A 16,399-nucleotide genomic window follows, 5' to 3' on the forward strand; every position below is an offset into this window, starting at 1 on the left:
ATTCTTTTTGCTGCTCGGAAGAAAACGGTGATGATCAAAGAGGCCAGGAAAGAGAGGAGATTGCAGAAAGAACGGAAAAAAACAAACAAACCAGCAAACAAAACAAGAAGATGAGGAGAAGATGATAAAGACAATAAGGACTGATGAATTAAACCAAGGGAAAAGTACTTTTAACAGATTTAAAGATGGAATCGGATAACTTGGAAGATATCTTCGAAAGGGAGATAGGGTAGGGGTTTGGGTGGATGCTCTGGAGATCTGGCAGCTTAGGAGGATAGAGATGGGAGAAATATTCAGTCTGAATGGTGAAGATACAGATGTTGATAGAGACAAAGATCCAAGAAAAAAGTATGGGAGGCAAGCAAAAAAATAAATAAGAGTATTTAAGTATTAACACAGACGAGAGATAATAGATAGAAAGGAATTATATATATTTCTTTTTTTTCTTTTTTTCTAATATAATGATGGCCTGATTAGAAATTTGACTAGAGGTAGAAATAAGAACATGAAGCAATAGTTAGATGGAAAGATTGGAGGTTGAAAGATGGGTTTATACTCCTTGCAGGCAACTGGTCATTTGCATTCTTTTTAGAGGGTCCTTGAGGCCACTTGGAGGTTTGTCTGTGTCCTCAGGATCACCTGAGTAGTGCAAATGGGTGTGAAAGGACCCATTTATGTGAGGACACAGATTTATGTGAGGACACAGACAAACCTCCAAGTGGCCTCAACGACCCTCTAAAAGGATGCAAATGACCAGCTGTCTGCAAGGAGCGTAAATCCTTCCATTCCCCTCCATCCAGTCTGAGCTGAATAAGCTTCTTGGATGAGAAGTTAAAAGTCTTCAAAAGAAAAACCAGGAATTCCATCTGCCTCCTGAAAAAGCACCTTTGGGACAACCTGGATGACTGAGAATCTCCACAGACATTCCTACCCGGAAATGTTAAGCACAGCCCAAACCGTCCCTGGCAGAGGACTCACCCAAAGTGGTGGGTTTGATGAGTTCGTCGTAAACGTCGTAGAAGGGCAGTCGACGCATCTTCACATCCGGATGGACAGGGTGGATGGGAGGCGACAGGTGAGGCACGTCGGCCTCGTGTTTGGACCCCAGCATCGGCACGGGAGGCAGCATGCCAGCCGGCACTCCGGAGGCCACCCCTCCGTTGTCGTAAGGCAGGTGGCACATGGCGCCTTGAGTCAACGCCGTGGCCGAGGGCAGCTGCCCAGCTGGGAGGTGGAGCATGGACAAGTCCGTAGGGGTGAGGATCTTGCGGGGGAAACGCCTCCGGTACAACTCCTTGATTTTCATCTGAACGGCGGAGCTGCAGCCCGACTTCAGCAACTGCAGCGCCTTGGTGAGCAGCTCGTGTTTCCGCCCACTCTTGTTCCGCCCGGCAAAGCCCAGAAGCACCTGCAGCTCTGAGACGCGGAAGCTCATAACCATGTGCTGGAGGACAAAAGTAGATTAAAATGAAAATTAAAGTGCTGATCTATCTATCTAAAAGTGAAAGGCCACTCACGCATCATCACAAAATCTCCATAACCGTAAAGCCTACAAACTTGAAATTTGACACATATTGTTCTGACTCACGCCCTTTTCCAACAAATCAAACACAATCCAAAAGGAACAGAAACCTTGTAATGCTTTTACAAAATAATTAGCTGTGATAAGCACAAGTCTTGCCAAACTGTTTAAGACTTGCCAAAAGATAACAGACAAGAAATAATTTACAATACAAGAATCTTCAAATACAAACTCAGGATACTGGAATATCCACGAGGCTGGAGTTTCAAAATGTCTTTGCCTTCTGCAAAGGTTAGTTTCACAGCAGGCTTTTATCTTCTTGAAGGAGGGGCAGCCTTACACCTGAGTCGCCCGTGCTTTTGTAACTGCTTTCCTCTGAGCAATCCTGCGCTCACATGGACATAGCACAGGCTCCTCAGGAACCTCCTCATCGCTGCTGCCAGCCCCCACCATCTCTGAAGGCAGCAGTCCACTCCCTAATGGTCCTGGCCCCTCATCTGAATCCTCGCTCTCCTCAGCCATCCGCACCTGCTGCCAGCTAACCACAACACATATGTTCCTCTTGGCTTCTAGGTGCTCACTAAGAAAGGATTTTTCCAAATGACCATCAGAGCCTTAGTATTTCCTATATTATTATCATTAACACGCTCTGATGCTAAGGAGTTCTACTCCCCCTCCCCACCTGAAAAGAAATCTCTTCCAAATGCAAAACGTAAGAGGAGTTTCAGTTTCAGAGCACCAAGCAGCTTTAGTACAGAACAGTTGAGCTAAGCCGTGCCCAGACTCGTCTCCTTCTTACTCACACAGCAAATACTATTTCAGTTTCCAAACAGCCCTCAACTCTCTCACACACTGACAGCACACTAGCCAGATGAATATCAATGGATACGGTAGGCAGAGGCAGAATGTTGCCCCCACACACACACTTATTTTCCTCCCCGAAAACTAAGCCCGACCACATAGTTTTGTAGCTACCACATGGGTATCAAGCTAGTAAAATAATAACATTATGGTTTAAAAAAATAAAGGGGGAAAAAAGGTAGTTGTAAGCCCGGACCTGGGGGGAGAGCAAAGTTGCATGGTTCCAATCTAAGAATCATAGTATCAGCTTTGGAAGCTATATTTTACTTGGAAGCTTCAAAGCTGCCACATTCAGTGCCTGGGAATTTGGGGCGGGGGATTTCATAGAGAGGCAGAAGATTAGACACAACACCATTCCTTTCTCACAGAGTCAAGGACAAGTTTCCCTGCACCTGGAAGGGAGTGACTGGAGGAATGTCTCCAGTTGGGGCGAAGATTTGATTGGGCCATGTGATGGGCTGATGGATGCAGGGGGTTAGATCTTCGATTTCTCTTTTGGGAAGGGAAAACCTGGAACTTTCAGATTCGGGTTTTCCCAGATGTGCCAATATGAAAACTCTAATAAAATGGAACTTTGAGGAATTGATTGTTTCTTGGTTTGGAGTTGGTTAGTTGGAATGCTGACACATAGCTTGTTCGAGGACTTTAGGGCTCATTAAACATTGTTGTCATATTGGCACATCTGGGAAAACTCAAATCTGAGAGCAATCTGAAGCAGTGTGAACAAGAAGGCGACAGCAAGGAGTCTGGGCGTGGCTTAGCTCAACTGTCCTGTATTAAAGCTGGTTGTTGCTGTGAAACTGAAACTCCTCTCCTCTGCTTGTGTTTTGCATTTGAAAGAGATTTTTTTTCAGGTGGGGAGAGGGAATAGAACTCCTCAGCATCAGAGCATGTTATTTATTTATTTATTTATTTGATTTATATTGCCGCCTATTCGCCCATGGCGACTCAAGGCGACTTACACAATGTAAAATCATATTTAAAACAAAACTAAAAACTAACAAAGAGAATCAAATAAATTAGTAAAGTACCATGGAACAAAATTTCGGGGAAAAAAAAACCAACTCTCACCCCCACCCCGAGGGCAGAGGGTCACACTAGCCATTGGATGGGCTCCATCCCTCTCTGGGTTCCCCAGGCCCACTGGCCAAGCCAGATCTTCAGTGCCTTTCGGAAGAGTCTTAGTGAGGGGGCCATTCTAATCTCTGGGGGGACGATGTTCCAGAGAGGCGGAGCCACCACGGAGAAGGCCCTTCTTCTGGGTCCCACCAGATGTATCTCCCTCAGGGGTGGGACCCCCAGCATTCCCTGCCTCCTCGCTCTAATGGGTTGGGTGGATGTCACTGGCAAGAGATGTTTCCTCAGATAATCAGATATAATAAATAATAATAATAATAATAATAATAATAATAATAATAATAATAATAATAATGGAAATTCTAATGCTCTGATGGTCATTTCGAAGAATCCTTTCTTAGTGAGTTCCTGGAAGCCAAGAGGAATCTATGTGTCATATGTCAAGTTTGTGGGCTTTACGGTTCTGGAGATTTAGTGATGATGCCTGAGTGGTATTTTGCTTTTTTATATAGAGAGATTGACAGTTGTCACACACAACTGTAACATAATTTTCTCTATTTGTTTCTAAAGCCCAATCTCCTGCACACAAAACACATCATGGTCCTCCCAACAGGCAGCTAGAGCAAACCTTCCCCTGGCTAATGAAATATGGGACAAACAAGAAACATACATACACACAGAGAGAGAGAGAGAGAGAAAGAGAGAGCGAGGAAGGAAGGAAAGGGGCCAGCAGGGATGAATCCTGCATGCTGTGAAGAAGCCTTCCAATTCCAAAGAGCGAGAGAAAAGAGAAGGAAATTGAGTAGGCTTATGGGTGGCCCCACTCAAATCTTTGGAAAAACAGGATTCCCGCCAGCCCCTCCATGTGCTCCAAAAGGACCCTCCTCCGGGCCAGGATTTCTTCATCCAGGGCTTATTTGCAGAAAAGGGGGAGGGGGAGAGGGGCTGGCAGGGAACCCAGCCTGGAAAATTCCATCCCTTTAAGGGGGGGGGGGTGTAACCAAGAGCCACGTACAGAACCCTGCGTGCAGCCGACATCCTCCTAGCTTGTCAAAAGCTGGATTCTTTTTCCGTTTTCCCAGCCTTCAAAGGCTGCTCAGACACATTGGTGCACCAGCAGGTTAAGTCCCCTGCCGAGTTGAATTTACTCCCACCGTAACATGGGGAGCAAACAACTACTACTAGGTCCCTTAATCCTTGAGACTAAAGTACAGGCAGTCCTCGACTTACAACAGTTGGTTTAGTGACCGTTCAAAGTTGCAATGGCGCTGAAAAAGGGGACCTATGCCCATTTTTCACACTGATGACTGTTGCAACATCCCCAGTTATGCAATGGGGATCTACCTATCTTCCATCATACTGCCTGTCTGCTCTCTCTCTCTCTCTCTCTCTCTTTCATCTATTGTCTATCATTCTCTGTCTCTATCATTTTCTCTCTCTCCCACCTTCCTATCTGTCTGTCTGTCTCTCTGTCTATCTTTCATCTACCTTGGCTATATTCTCTCTATCTCTATCATTTTCTCTTTCTCCCCTTACCTTCCTATCTGTGTCTGCCTATCTCTTTCATCTACTTTGTCTTATCATTCTCTCTGTATCATTTTCTCTCTCTCTCTCTCCCTACCTTCCTATCTGTCTACCAACTAACCTACCTCCATACAAAAACATATGCTTTATATACACACACATACTTATATACAGGTAGTCCTTGACTTACAACCAAAATATATATTGATAAGCGAGACATTTATTAAGGCGTTAACTTATCATCGTTATGTGATTTATACTTGTATGCTTCACAAGTGGTTCATATTTATGACGGTTACAGGGTCCCAGAGTGATGTGATCACCTTTTGTGACAAGCAAAATCCATGGGGAAGCCAGATTCACTTAACAATCGTGTTACTAATTTAACAACTGCAATGATTCACCTTAACAAAGGTGGCAAGAAAGGTTGTAAAAATGGGGCAAAAACTCACCATCTGTCTCCCTTAGCAACATAAATGTTGGGCTCAACTGTGGTCGTTAAGTCGAGGACTACCTGTATTGGTCTGGTTCATCAACCTCCTTAAACCACAGTTGCCTGACCCAAGTCACAACAAACTGTAGTTTTTCAAACAGAGCTGCTGGGTCCAGGCAACAATTTCAGCCAGAAATAAAGATACTGCATTCTGACTTAATGCTCTAACTAATTCTGTCATTACAGGTAATCCTCGACTTACAACAGTTCATTTAGTAATCAAAGTTTCAATGGCACTGAAAAAAGAGACTTACGACCATTTTTCACACTTACAACCTTTGTAACATCCCTATGATCACGTGATCAAAATTCAAGTGCTTGGCAACTGATTCATATTTATGACAGTCGCAGTGTCCCAGGGGTCACATGATCCGCTTTTGTGACCTTCTGACAAGCAAAGTCAATGGGAAAGCCGTGTCACTAATTTAACAAATGTAATCATTCACTAAACAACGGTGGCAAGTAAAGTTGAATGGGGCAAACTCACTGTTTCACTTAGCAACATAAACACAATGTGGTCGTAACCCAAGGACTACCTGTACTCAAAGGCAATTCAGAGATAATGTTGTGCAAGAGCCATTCGTATCTTGTGCCAAAATCAAAGCAAAATCACTGAAACACCCAATGCATGGACTTATGTTTAGAAAAGGGATTAACCACAGTGCTGTGTGTGTGTGTGTGTGTGTCTGTGTGTATACACACCATCTTGGAAATGATGCTCGCTCAAGTCCAAAATTAAAAAATAGGAAGAGTAACGTACTTTGAGAAAATTAAAAATGGTTCAAACTTTGGCAGCTAGATCACCAAAATCACAGGTATGTTTCATAGAATCAAATGGCTGGAAGGGACCTTGGAGGTCTTCCAGTCCAACCCTTGCCAAAGTCAGGAGTCCTTTACTGCATCTGGAACAAATGGTTGTCCAATCCTTTCTTGATCCCAGTGAGAACAATTAACCAGTGGAATAGCTTGCCACCAGGAGCTGTGGGTGCTCCATCACTGGAGGTCTGGAGAAACGGGGTGGCCACTTATCTGAAATGGTATAGGACTTCCTGCTTGAGCAGAGGGTTGGACTAGAAGACCTCTAAGGTCCCTTCCAACTCTGTTCTGATTGAAACTTATCAAGGAGAGAAACAACCTGGAACTAAGGAGAAATTTCCTGACAAGTGAGGACAATTAACCCGTGGAACAGTTTGCCACCAGGAGTTGCGGGTGTTCCATCACTGGAGGTTTTCAAGAAGAGACTAGGGCAGTCACTTGTCTGAGATGTATATATGCTTGGGCAAGGGGTCGGTCCAGAAGACCTCCAAAGCACCTTCCAATTCTGCTATTTTTTTATTTGGTGGAACAGCTTCCCCCCCGAAATTGTAGCGGCTCCATCCCTGGAGGCTTTCAAGAAGAGACTGGACATCCATTGGTCTAGACTGGTGTAGAGCAGGGGTCTTCAAACTTGACAGCTTGAAGACTTGTGAACTTCAACTTCCAGAATTCCTGAGCTCACATGACTGGAGGAGGAATTCTGGGAGTTGAAGTCCACAAGTCTTAAAGCTGTCAAGGTTGAAGACCCCTGATCACCTATCCATTTATTATCCCTCTCTCTCTCCGTAGCTACCTACCTACCTACCTACCTCTATCTATCTATCTATCTATCTATCTATCTATCTATCTATCTATCTATCTATCTATCTATCTATCTATCTATCTATCTATCTATCTATCTATCTATCTATCTATCTCTATCATCTATCACAACGGTCTTTAAACTTGGCATGTTTAAGACTTGTGAACTTCCACTCCCAGAATTCCTCCTTCAGTCATGTGAGCTTGGGAATTCTGGGAGTGGAAGTCCACAAGTCTTAAATTTGCCAAGTTTAAAGACCATTGTGATAGATGATAGAGATAGGTAGGTAGGCAGGTAGGTACGGAGAGAGAGAGAGAGATGATAGATAGGTGATAGATCAGGGGTCTTCAACCTTGATAGCTTTAAGACTTGTGGACTTCAACTCCCAGAATTCTTCCTCCAACCATGTTAGCTCAGGAATTCTGGGAGTTGAAGTTCACAAGTCTTAAACTTGCCAAGTTTAAAGACAGTTGTGATAGATTATAGATATAGATAGGAAGGTAGGTAGGTAGGTATGGAGAGAGGGGGATGGTAAATGGATAGGTGATAGATGATAGTTCAGGGGTCTTCAACTTTGACCGCTTTAAGACATGTGGACTTCAACTCCCAGAATTCCTGAGCTAACATGACTGGAGGAGGAATTCTGGGAGTTGAAGTCCACAAGTCTTAAACTTGCCAAGTTTGAAAACCCTTGGTGTAGGGTCTCCTGCTTGAGCAGCGGGTTGGACTAGATGTCCTCCAAGGCCCCTTCCGACTCTTGTTCTCCTGTCATCCCACCAAGGTCGCCCTGCATCCCAGACCCCTTTCATCCCCTGAACTCCTGGGGTCGGATTCTTAAGGGTGGGGGGGTCTCCCTCGGCCCCTTACACCCCCAGTTCTGCCCCCCTATTTCCCCCAACAACTCACCCCTCCCCGTCTGCCCCCTCCCCGCCCAAATCCACCCCTGTCCATAGCCCCGCTTTTCTTCACCCTTTTCTCCCCCGCCGCGCCCCAGAAGTCAGAGACGCCCCCTCCCCATCGCCTCATTCGCATCCCCATCCCCATCCACCCTAACTTCCCTGGATTCCTTCCCCCCAATACCGTCCACCCCCCACCCCACAATCCTGCCCCCGGGACCTTTGCAGCCCCTCCCCAAAGACGGGAGAGAGTCCCCACCCCACCCCACGTCTCGACTCAACCCAGGTTCCCCGCCTCCATTTTTCCCTCTCTCATTCCCCCGACTCATTTCCCCTCCCGAGCCCCCGTTCCCCGAGGATGATGGGCTTTGTAGTCCCGCCCCATCAGTTTCCTCCTCCCCACCCCAAACTCCCGCCCGCCTACCTTCAGCTCAGCCGCCTCCGCCATCTTGAGGCATCGTCGCCCCTCGCCAGGGAGCGGGGAGAAATTCCTTCGCCAAGGACGAAGCGCGCGACAGACAATAGCAGCGGCGCCGGCCTGGCCACGCCCCCCTCGTCCCCCCCCCTCCCCCGCTCCCGAAGAGCGGTGGGGGGAGAAGAGGAGGAGAGGGGCGGGGCTTGGGAAGCGCCGTAGGGAAGCGCAAGGCCGGCGTCTTAAGGGAGCGTCGCCAAAGTGCCAACCGCGCGCCCAGGCGGACGGAAAGATACAGAGAGATACAGATACAGGTTAACCGAGTTGGAAGGACCTAGGAGGTCATCTAGTCCAGCCCCCTGCTCAAGCAAGAGATCCTACACCATTTCTGACAGATAACAGATTAACAAAACTGGAAGGGAGTTTGTAGGTCATCTAGTCCAACCCCCTGCTCAAGCAAGAGATCCTACACAATTTCTGACAGATAACAGATTAACAAAACTGGAAGGGAGCTTGGAGGTCATCTAGTCCAGCCCCCTGCTCAAGCAAGAGATCCTACACCATTTCTGACAGATAACAGATTAACAAAACTGGAAGGGAACTTGGAGGTCATCTCGTCCAACCCCCTGCCCAAACAGGAGCCCCTACACCATTTCTGACTGATGGCAGTCCAGTCTCTTCTTGAAAGCTTCCAGGAATGAAGCTCCCACAATTTCTGAATAACAGAATAATAACAGAATAAAAGTTGGAAGGAACCTCATAGATCATCTAGTCCACCCCCCCCACCCAAGCAGGAGACCCCACACCAATTCTGACAGAAGGCAGTCCAGTCTCTTCTTGAAAGCCTCCAGTGACAAAGCTCCCACAACTTCCAGGGCAACTTCTGTTCCATCAGTTGATTGTTCTCACTGTCAGAAAATTCCTCCTTATTGCCGGGTTGAATCGCTCCTTGATCAGCTCCCATCTGTTCTTCCTTCTTGGCCTTCAGGTGCCTTGGAAAGTAGCTTGACCCCTTCCTCCTCTCTGGGGCAGCCCCTCAGATATTGGAAGACTGCTCTCCTGTTTTCCCTGGTCCTTCTCTTCCCTAGACTACCCAGGCCCAGTTCCTGCAACCGTTCATTGTATGTTTTTGCCTCCAGTCACCCTAATCATCCTGGTTGCTCTTCTCTGCACTTTTTCTAGAGTCTCAACATCTTTTTTACAGTATGGTGACCAAGCCTGGATGCAGGATTCTAGGTGTGGCCTTACAAGGCTTTATAAAGTGGTATCCCTTGATTGTATCCCTCTGTTGATGCAATTTAGACATAAGCATGTTGTAGCACATCTGTTAAGGAAAATTTGCCCCTTTTTACAAGCTTTCCTGCCACATTCCTTAAGTGAATCACTGCAGTTGTTACATTAGCAACACGCTTGTTAAGTGAATCTGGCTTCTCCCATGGACTTCGTTTGTCAGAAGGTCGCAAAAGAGGATCACACATGACCCCAGGACACTACGATGCTCATAAATACAAGGCAGGCGCCAAGAGTCTGAATGTTTTGATCACGTGTTCTTAAGGATGCCTCAACGGTCATTAAGTGAGAAAAGCATCACGGGAATGCTACATTGCTACAAAGATTTGCAAGTGTGACGAATGGCCCTAAGTCACATTTTTCGATGCCGTTGTGACTTTGAACAGTCACTAAACAAACTGTTGTAAGTCGAGGATTACCTGTTACAGCAGGGGACTTCAAAACTCGACAGCTTTAAGTCTTGTGGACTTCAACTCCCAGAATTCCTCCTCCAGTCACCTTAGCTCAGGAATTCTGGGAGTTGAAGTCCACAAATCTTAAACATGCCAAGTTTGAAGATCCTTGTGTTACTGTATAAAAATAAACATAAAATGACAATGGCTTTTCGCTGAGCCTGAAAAATGCTCCTGATCTCATTCCAGCAGGCAGAGACAGTAGATTAACATATTCAAAACCACAGTTAGGACTTCCTGTGCAGCAAATTACTTGGTCAGCCCAGGAATTCAGAAGATAAACAAGAAGAACTCCTTGCAATGGCTGGAATTCTCGCCAACCCTGGTTTCATCCAGCCAATTCCTCGGTGGTCAAGTGGAGGATTTGGCCCTGGTGTCCGATGCCAATGCCATCTCTGCAAACCCGCCCCATTGTTCAAACTTGACCCAAAGGCATTTTTAGATTTTTTTTAGATTTATATTAACAGAATTGGAAGGGACCTGGTAGGTCATCTAGTCCAACCCCCTGCCCAAGCGGGAGACCCTACACCATTTCTGACAGATGGCAGTCCAGTCTCTTCTTGTCATATAATTATGTTAAATGTTCTGTGGGGTCATTGGTGCTCCCTGAACTTGCAGATGTTTCAGAATTACCCAACTAGGTAACATCATCAGTGCTCGAAGGGGAGTGGGGTTTGTTCTCTTTTTGTATACTTGTGGCTTGTCTATGTTGATTTCCTTGATTAGGCTATTAGCTTGTTTATCTGAGTTGGCAGTTCCTTAATTGGGGTACTGTTTATTTCTGATTAGATTAGATGTACAGAGTTGGAAGGGACCTTGTAGGTCATCTAGTCCAACCTCCTGCCCAAGCAGGAGACCCTACACCTTTTCTCACAGATGGCAGTCCAGTCTCTTCTTGAAAGCCTCCAGCGATGAAGCTCCCACAACCTCCGAAGGCATCTTCTGTTGCATTGCTCTTATAGTCAGACAACTCCTCCTTATTTCCTGGTTGAATCTCTCCTTGATCAGTTTCCATCCATTATTCCTTGTCTGGCCTTCAATGGTGCCTTGGAGAATAGTTTGACCCCCTCCTCTCTCGGGCAGCCCCATTGCCCTTCAATGGATGCCTACAGCAGTTCAAACCAGGTTTTTACAAGAGATACCAGTAACAAACCACTTGGAGGGTGTGTTTGTACAACCCACCAGGATCAAAATAGAAATTGAGGGGGGGTGCGCTACAGTTCCATATAGTGCACCAGTTGTCCTTCTTGGCTTAGAATTATTCCCCCTGCCCCCCGCCATTCCTTTGAATTACAGGTAGTCCTCAACTTACAACAATTCATTTAGTCACCGAAGTTAAAAAAGTGACTTACAAACATTTTCCCCACTTAACGACCTTTGCAGCATCCCCACGTGGTCACATGATCAAGATTCAGATGCATGGCAATGGACTCTTATTTATGATGGTTGCAACGTCCTGGGGTCACGTGATTACAGTGACCGTCATAAATGTGAAACAGTTACCAAGTATCTGAATTTTGATCATATATGACCATGGGGGATGCTGCAATGGTCATAATTGTGAAAAACGGTCTTTAAGTCACATTTTTCAGTGCCCACTGTAAGTTTGAACCGTCTCTAAGTGAACTTTTATAAGTTGAGGACTTCCTATCCCCTGGAACTGTTTTTGAAGTAAGGCAGGAAATGCTTCAGATCTGACTGAACTTAGACAGCCAAAGGGCTTGCTGAAATGGCAGCCAACAAATTAGATTTCTCCTGCTTTGCCGCAACCAAATTCTTAGGACTGAAATAGATGGCAAAATAAAAATACAGCCTTAAATAAGAGTCCCCAACTCCAGAAATAAAAAAAGGACATTTCACCATTGTCATTTTGGGCTTAGAATTAAAAAATTTAAATTTAAAAAATTTTAAAAAATTAATTTTTTAAAAAATTACATTTAATTTTTTTTTAAATTACATTTATTTATTTTTTAAATTTACATTTAAAACATTTAAAAATGTTACATTTAAAAAAAATTTAAAATTTACATTTAAAATAATTTAAAAAATTACATTTAAAAAATTTAAAAATTTAAAATTTATTTTTTTAAAATTACATTTACATTTTTTAAAAAAATTACATTTACTTTTTTTAAAAAAATTTACATTTAAAAAATTTAAGAATTTTACATTTAAAAAATTTAAAAAATTTACGTTTAATTTTTTTTTTAAATGTACATTTAAATTTTTTTTTTAAATTTACATTTTAAAAAATTTAAATTAAAAATTTTTTAATTGTACCACAACCTGGCTAAAAGCCAATTGAATGCTTACTGCTTTCTCAACCTCAGAAGCTCTAAAATGTGTGGATTTCAAACTCCCAGAATTCTCTAGTCAACATGCTTGCTGGGGAATTCTGGGAATTGAAGTCCAACATGGCTTCAAGTTGCTAAGGTTCAAAAAACCCACCTGTGCAGCATTTAAAGCGGTGCTTCTCAAACGGTTTGCCTTCGATACCCCAAACAGCTTATAAGAAAGTCCTTCTTTAAATAACAGGTGAACAAGAGTTGGGAGGGACCTTGGAGGTCTTCTAGTCCAACCCCCTGGCCAAGCAGGGGACCCATACCATTTGGGACAAATGGCCGCCCATTCTCTTTTTTAAAAACCTCCAGTGATGGAGCAGCCACAGCTTCTGGAGGCAAGCTTGCCATTGATTCATTGTCTGAAATCTCAAGAAATTCCTCCTTCATTCCAGGCTGATGAGCTTCCATCCATTGCTTCTTGTCTTGCCTTCGGGTGCCCATTCTTTTAATTAATTAATTAATTTAATTAACCCCATTCTTTGTGATTACTCTTTTGAGATAGCTAATGGGTTTGTGTTGCTGCCTTAAAACTCACACACACACACACACACATTCACCCAATTCGGTTTACCCAGGTTAAACTCACCAGGCTACCTTTGAATTACCTCTTTTGCTATCGTTGTAGGTACACCGAAGACAAATTCCTTGTGTGTCCAATCACATTGGGCCCAGAAAGAATTCTAAAATGCTACATTTTTTTTAGCTCCACTTTAGGCTCAAAAAAAGGCACCATCTACCATCCCTGTCCTATTGCCCCCATTTATTCGTACCTATTTCCTGCATTCTTACTCATGTTTATGCTTATACCTATTATCTTGTAAGCGATTGACAAATCAAACAAACAAATAAAATAAACAATGGGAGAGAGGCCAAGCTGACCCTTCTGAAAAGCGCTTGGATTCATGCAGGAAATTGGGATTAATTTGAAGCCCACCCACCCACCCATCCTCAAAAACCCCCAATTTGCATTATGGGAAACCTCAAAGGCGAGCAGACCTCCGCCTCTCCTTCAGGCAAAAAACCCATCCCCCAAAAAGTCCTGCAAAGTTGGGAAGACATTTGGTCACTGTTCCTGAGACCGAGAGCTGATGCTAAGCCATTTCTGCAGGATTTGTGGCTTTGAACCGCTTCCTGACACAAAAACAATATTTTGGGGGGATTGTCCTGGGCTATTTTAACTTACCCTGTTCTCTTTAAAGTCCTTTTTCCTCTTGGCTGCAACCGGCCTCTGCCAATAAGCCTATGGGAGACCCAGGCAGCGCTGGTTTTTAAGGCTTTTTTGCTCCCCGATTGTTAGGTCCATCCCTCTTTTGTCCCCTTCGCTTGCACGAAAGAACCCATCTTCTGCTCCCAAGCCAGAAAGACTTTTTAAAAACCACTCCTCCAGCTGGTTCCTGGGTTAGCCAGAAGCAGGAAGTTGCAGATCCAGGCAGTAAAGAAACTTACACTTACACACACACACACACACACATACAGAGAGAGAGAGAGAGAGAGAGACATAAAAACACCGGAAAAACTGTTTTATTCACTGGTTCTGCCCCCTGCAGTTTGATCGCCACATCAACCAGGGTTTGAAGCAGATCTTAAATCAAGTTACTAGTTTAAAATAATATAGTTCTCTTGATTTTATTTATTTATTCCTTTTTGTTCCTTCCAGCCACGAGAAGCAGTCTGCAGGGAGTGAGAGAGACTCAGAAATCTCACTTCTGTCTAAGTGCTACTGCTACTACCCTTCCTTCCTCCCTCCCTCCCTCCTTCCCTCCCTTCTTTCCACTCGGAACCCAGAATTGCAAGCAAACTCTGCCCACAGTCAGGAGTTCGATTCTAACCAGCCCAAGGTTGATTCAGCCTTCCATCCTTCCAAGAGCAATAAAACAAGGACCTGGATTGTTGGGGGCAAGAAGCTGATGCTATAAACTGCTTTGACAGGGCTGGAAAGCACTGTGAAGAGGTATATAAATCTAAGTGCTATTGCCCTTCCTTCCTTCCTTCCTTCCTTCCTTCCTTCCTTCCTTCCTTCCTTCCTTCCTTCCTTCTTTTTGTGGTGGCGCAATGGTTAGAATGCAGGATTGTCCATTACCAGCAGTTCAATCCTGACTGGCTCAAGGTTGATTCAGCCTTCTGTCCTTCCTAGGTGGGTAAAAGGAGGACCCAGATTGTTGGTGGGAGAGGCTGACTCTGTAAACCGCTTAGAGAGGGCTGGAAAGCACTGTGAAGCAACCTACGACAACAATGACTTACTACCACAATATTGCTGTTGCTAAGTGAAACATTTGTTAAGTGAATGTTTGTTGCCCCGTTTTACAACCTTTCTTGCCAAAGTTGTTAAGTGAATCACTGCAGTTGTTAAGTTAGTAACCTGGTTGTTGAGGGAACCTGGCTTCTCTCCATTTGACTTTGCTGGTCAGAAGATCTCAAAATGGGGATCACATGACCCCCGGGACACTGCGTAAAGATGAGTCCATTGCCAAGCAGCCGAATAAGTGCGAAAAACAGTCCTCCGTTGCTTTTTTGCACAGCTGAATGGTCACTAAACAAACTGTTGTAAGTCGAGGACTACCTATATAAGTCTAAGAGACCTTCAAGAAGAGATTGGACTGCCCTCTGTCAGAAATAGTGTAGGGTCTCCTGCTTGGGCAGGGGGTTGGACTAGATGACCTATAAGGTCCCTTTCAACTCTTATTATCTGTCATCTGTCGAGTGCTATTGCTATGCACGCACATCCTGGCTTGTTTCCCTAAGTGTCACAACTCAATTTGCACGAGAGCTCAGCCGCATCACCGGAGATTGTCCCAAAGAGGTTTTTTCAAGAGGCAACTGGACTTTCTCTGGGTTTTTTTCTTTTTCCCTTTGTTTTTCTTTTGAGATTTTTTTTTAAATTTGAGATTGACAGGACCATCTCCAGACAGACAGCAGAGGGAACTCCTGCCTAAGGAAATGAAATGGGACAACATTCACTTAACAGCTGTCCCCCCCACCTCCCGCATCATAAATGTGGAGCTCCGTTGTGGTCATAACTGGAGGACTTCCTGTACTTGCAAGCCCAAGTTCTGTCATTCCCAAAGACTAGAAACTTGCTCGTTCTCTATTAAAGAAAAAAGCAACCACCCTAGGAAGAAAATTAGCAGTGTTCCAATATCTCAGGAGCTGCCTCAAAGAAGAAGAGGGGGTCAATCTATTCTCCAAAGCACCTGAGAGTAGAACAAGAAGCAATGGGTGGAAATTAATCAAGGAGAGAAGCAACTTAGAACTAAGGAGAAATTTCCTAATAGTGAGAACAATTAATCAGTGGAACAACTTGCCTTCAGAAATTGTGTAGGGTTTCCTACCTAGGCAGGGGGTTGGACTAGAAGACCTCCAAGGTCCCTTTAACCTGGAAATAAAGAGAAGCTTTCTGAAGAACAATCTACCGATGGAACAGAATTTGCCTTTGGAAGTTGTGGGGGCTTCATCCCTGGAGGCTTTCAAGAAGAGAGCCTGTGCTGCCATCTATCAGAAATGCTGTAGGGTCTCCTGCTTGGATGGGGGGCTTGGACTAGATGACCTACAAGGTCCCTTCCAACTCTGATTATCTGTTATCTGTTACCTTCCAACTCTGTTATTCTATTCTAAAAGGGCCCTGCATTTTCTGCCCATTTTTTGCAGGCCTCTCTTATTTATTTATTTTTATTTTATTTTATTTGGTTTGTCAATTGCTTACAAGATAATAGGTATAAGTAAAAACATAGTTATGAATACATGGATGCATGTAAGAAAAATAAAAAGTTCCCCAGCCAGTTGTGCTGCTTTCTAAATGAGGCAGGTGCCAAGTGAAAGAGAGAAAAAAAAGACTCGTAGGATGTCGAATGGATAAACACAACGGCTTTTGTTCCCTCTGCACATTTTTTCCAGGATTCCTCACCCCCACAGCCT

General features: G+C 44.4%; 1 protein-coding gene across 3 annotated transcripts in view; it reads right to left on the minus strand.

Annotated features, from left to right (window-relative positions):
* PIAS3 (protein inhibitor of activated STAT 3) overlaps positions 1-13,898 on the minus strand; it is a 48,829-nt gene extending 34,931 nt beyond the window's left edge. Inside the window, exons 1-2 of one of the 3 annotated variants that reach the window (XM_026721831.2) lie at positions 13,671-13,898; positions 979-1,444 (exon numbers count right to left, since the gene is read on the minus strand). In XM_026721831.2, the coding sequence (XP_026577616.1) occupies positions 979-1,441 (463 nt within the window). In that variant the 5' untranslated portion in view covers positions 1,442-1,444; positions 13,671-13,898. Of the gene's footprint in view, positions 1-978; positions 1,445-8,415; positions 8,559-13,670 lie in introns of those variants that run through there. The other 2 variants (XM_087913754.1, XM_087913753.1) reach the window with 2 other exon arrangements.
* Positions 13,899-16,399: the final 2,501 nt, after the last annotated feature.

This window comes from Pseudonaja textilis, chromosome 16, assembly GCF_049901715.1.
Source record: "Pseudonaja textilis isolate UNSWEBS1 chromosome 16, rPseTex1.2, whole genome shotgun sequence".
Classification (NCBI taxonomy): domain Eukaryota; kingdom Metazoa; phylum Chordata; class Lepidosauria; order Squamata; family Elapidae; genus Pseudonaja; species Pseudonaja textilis.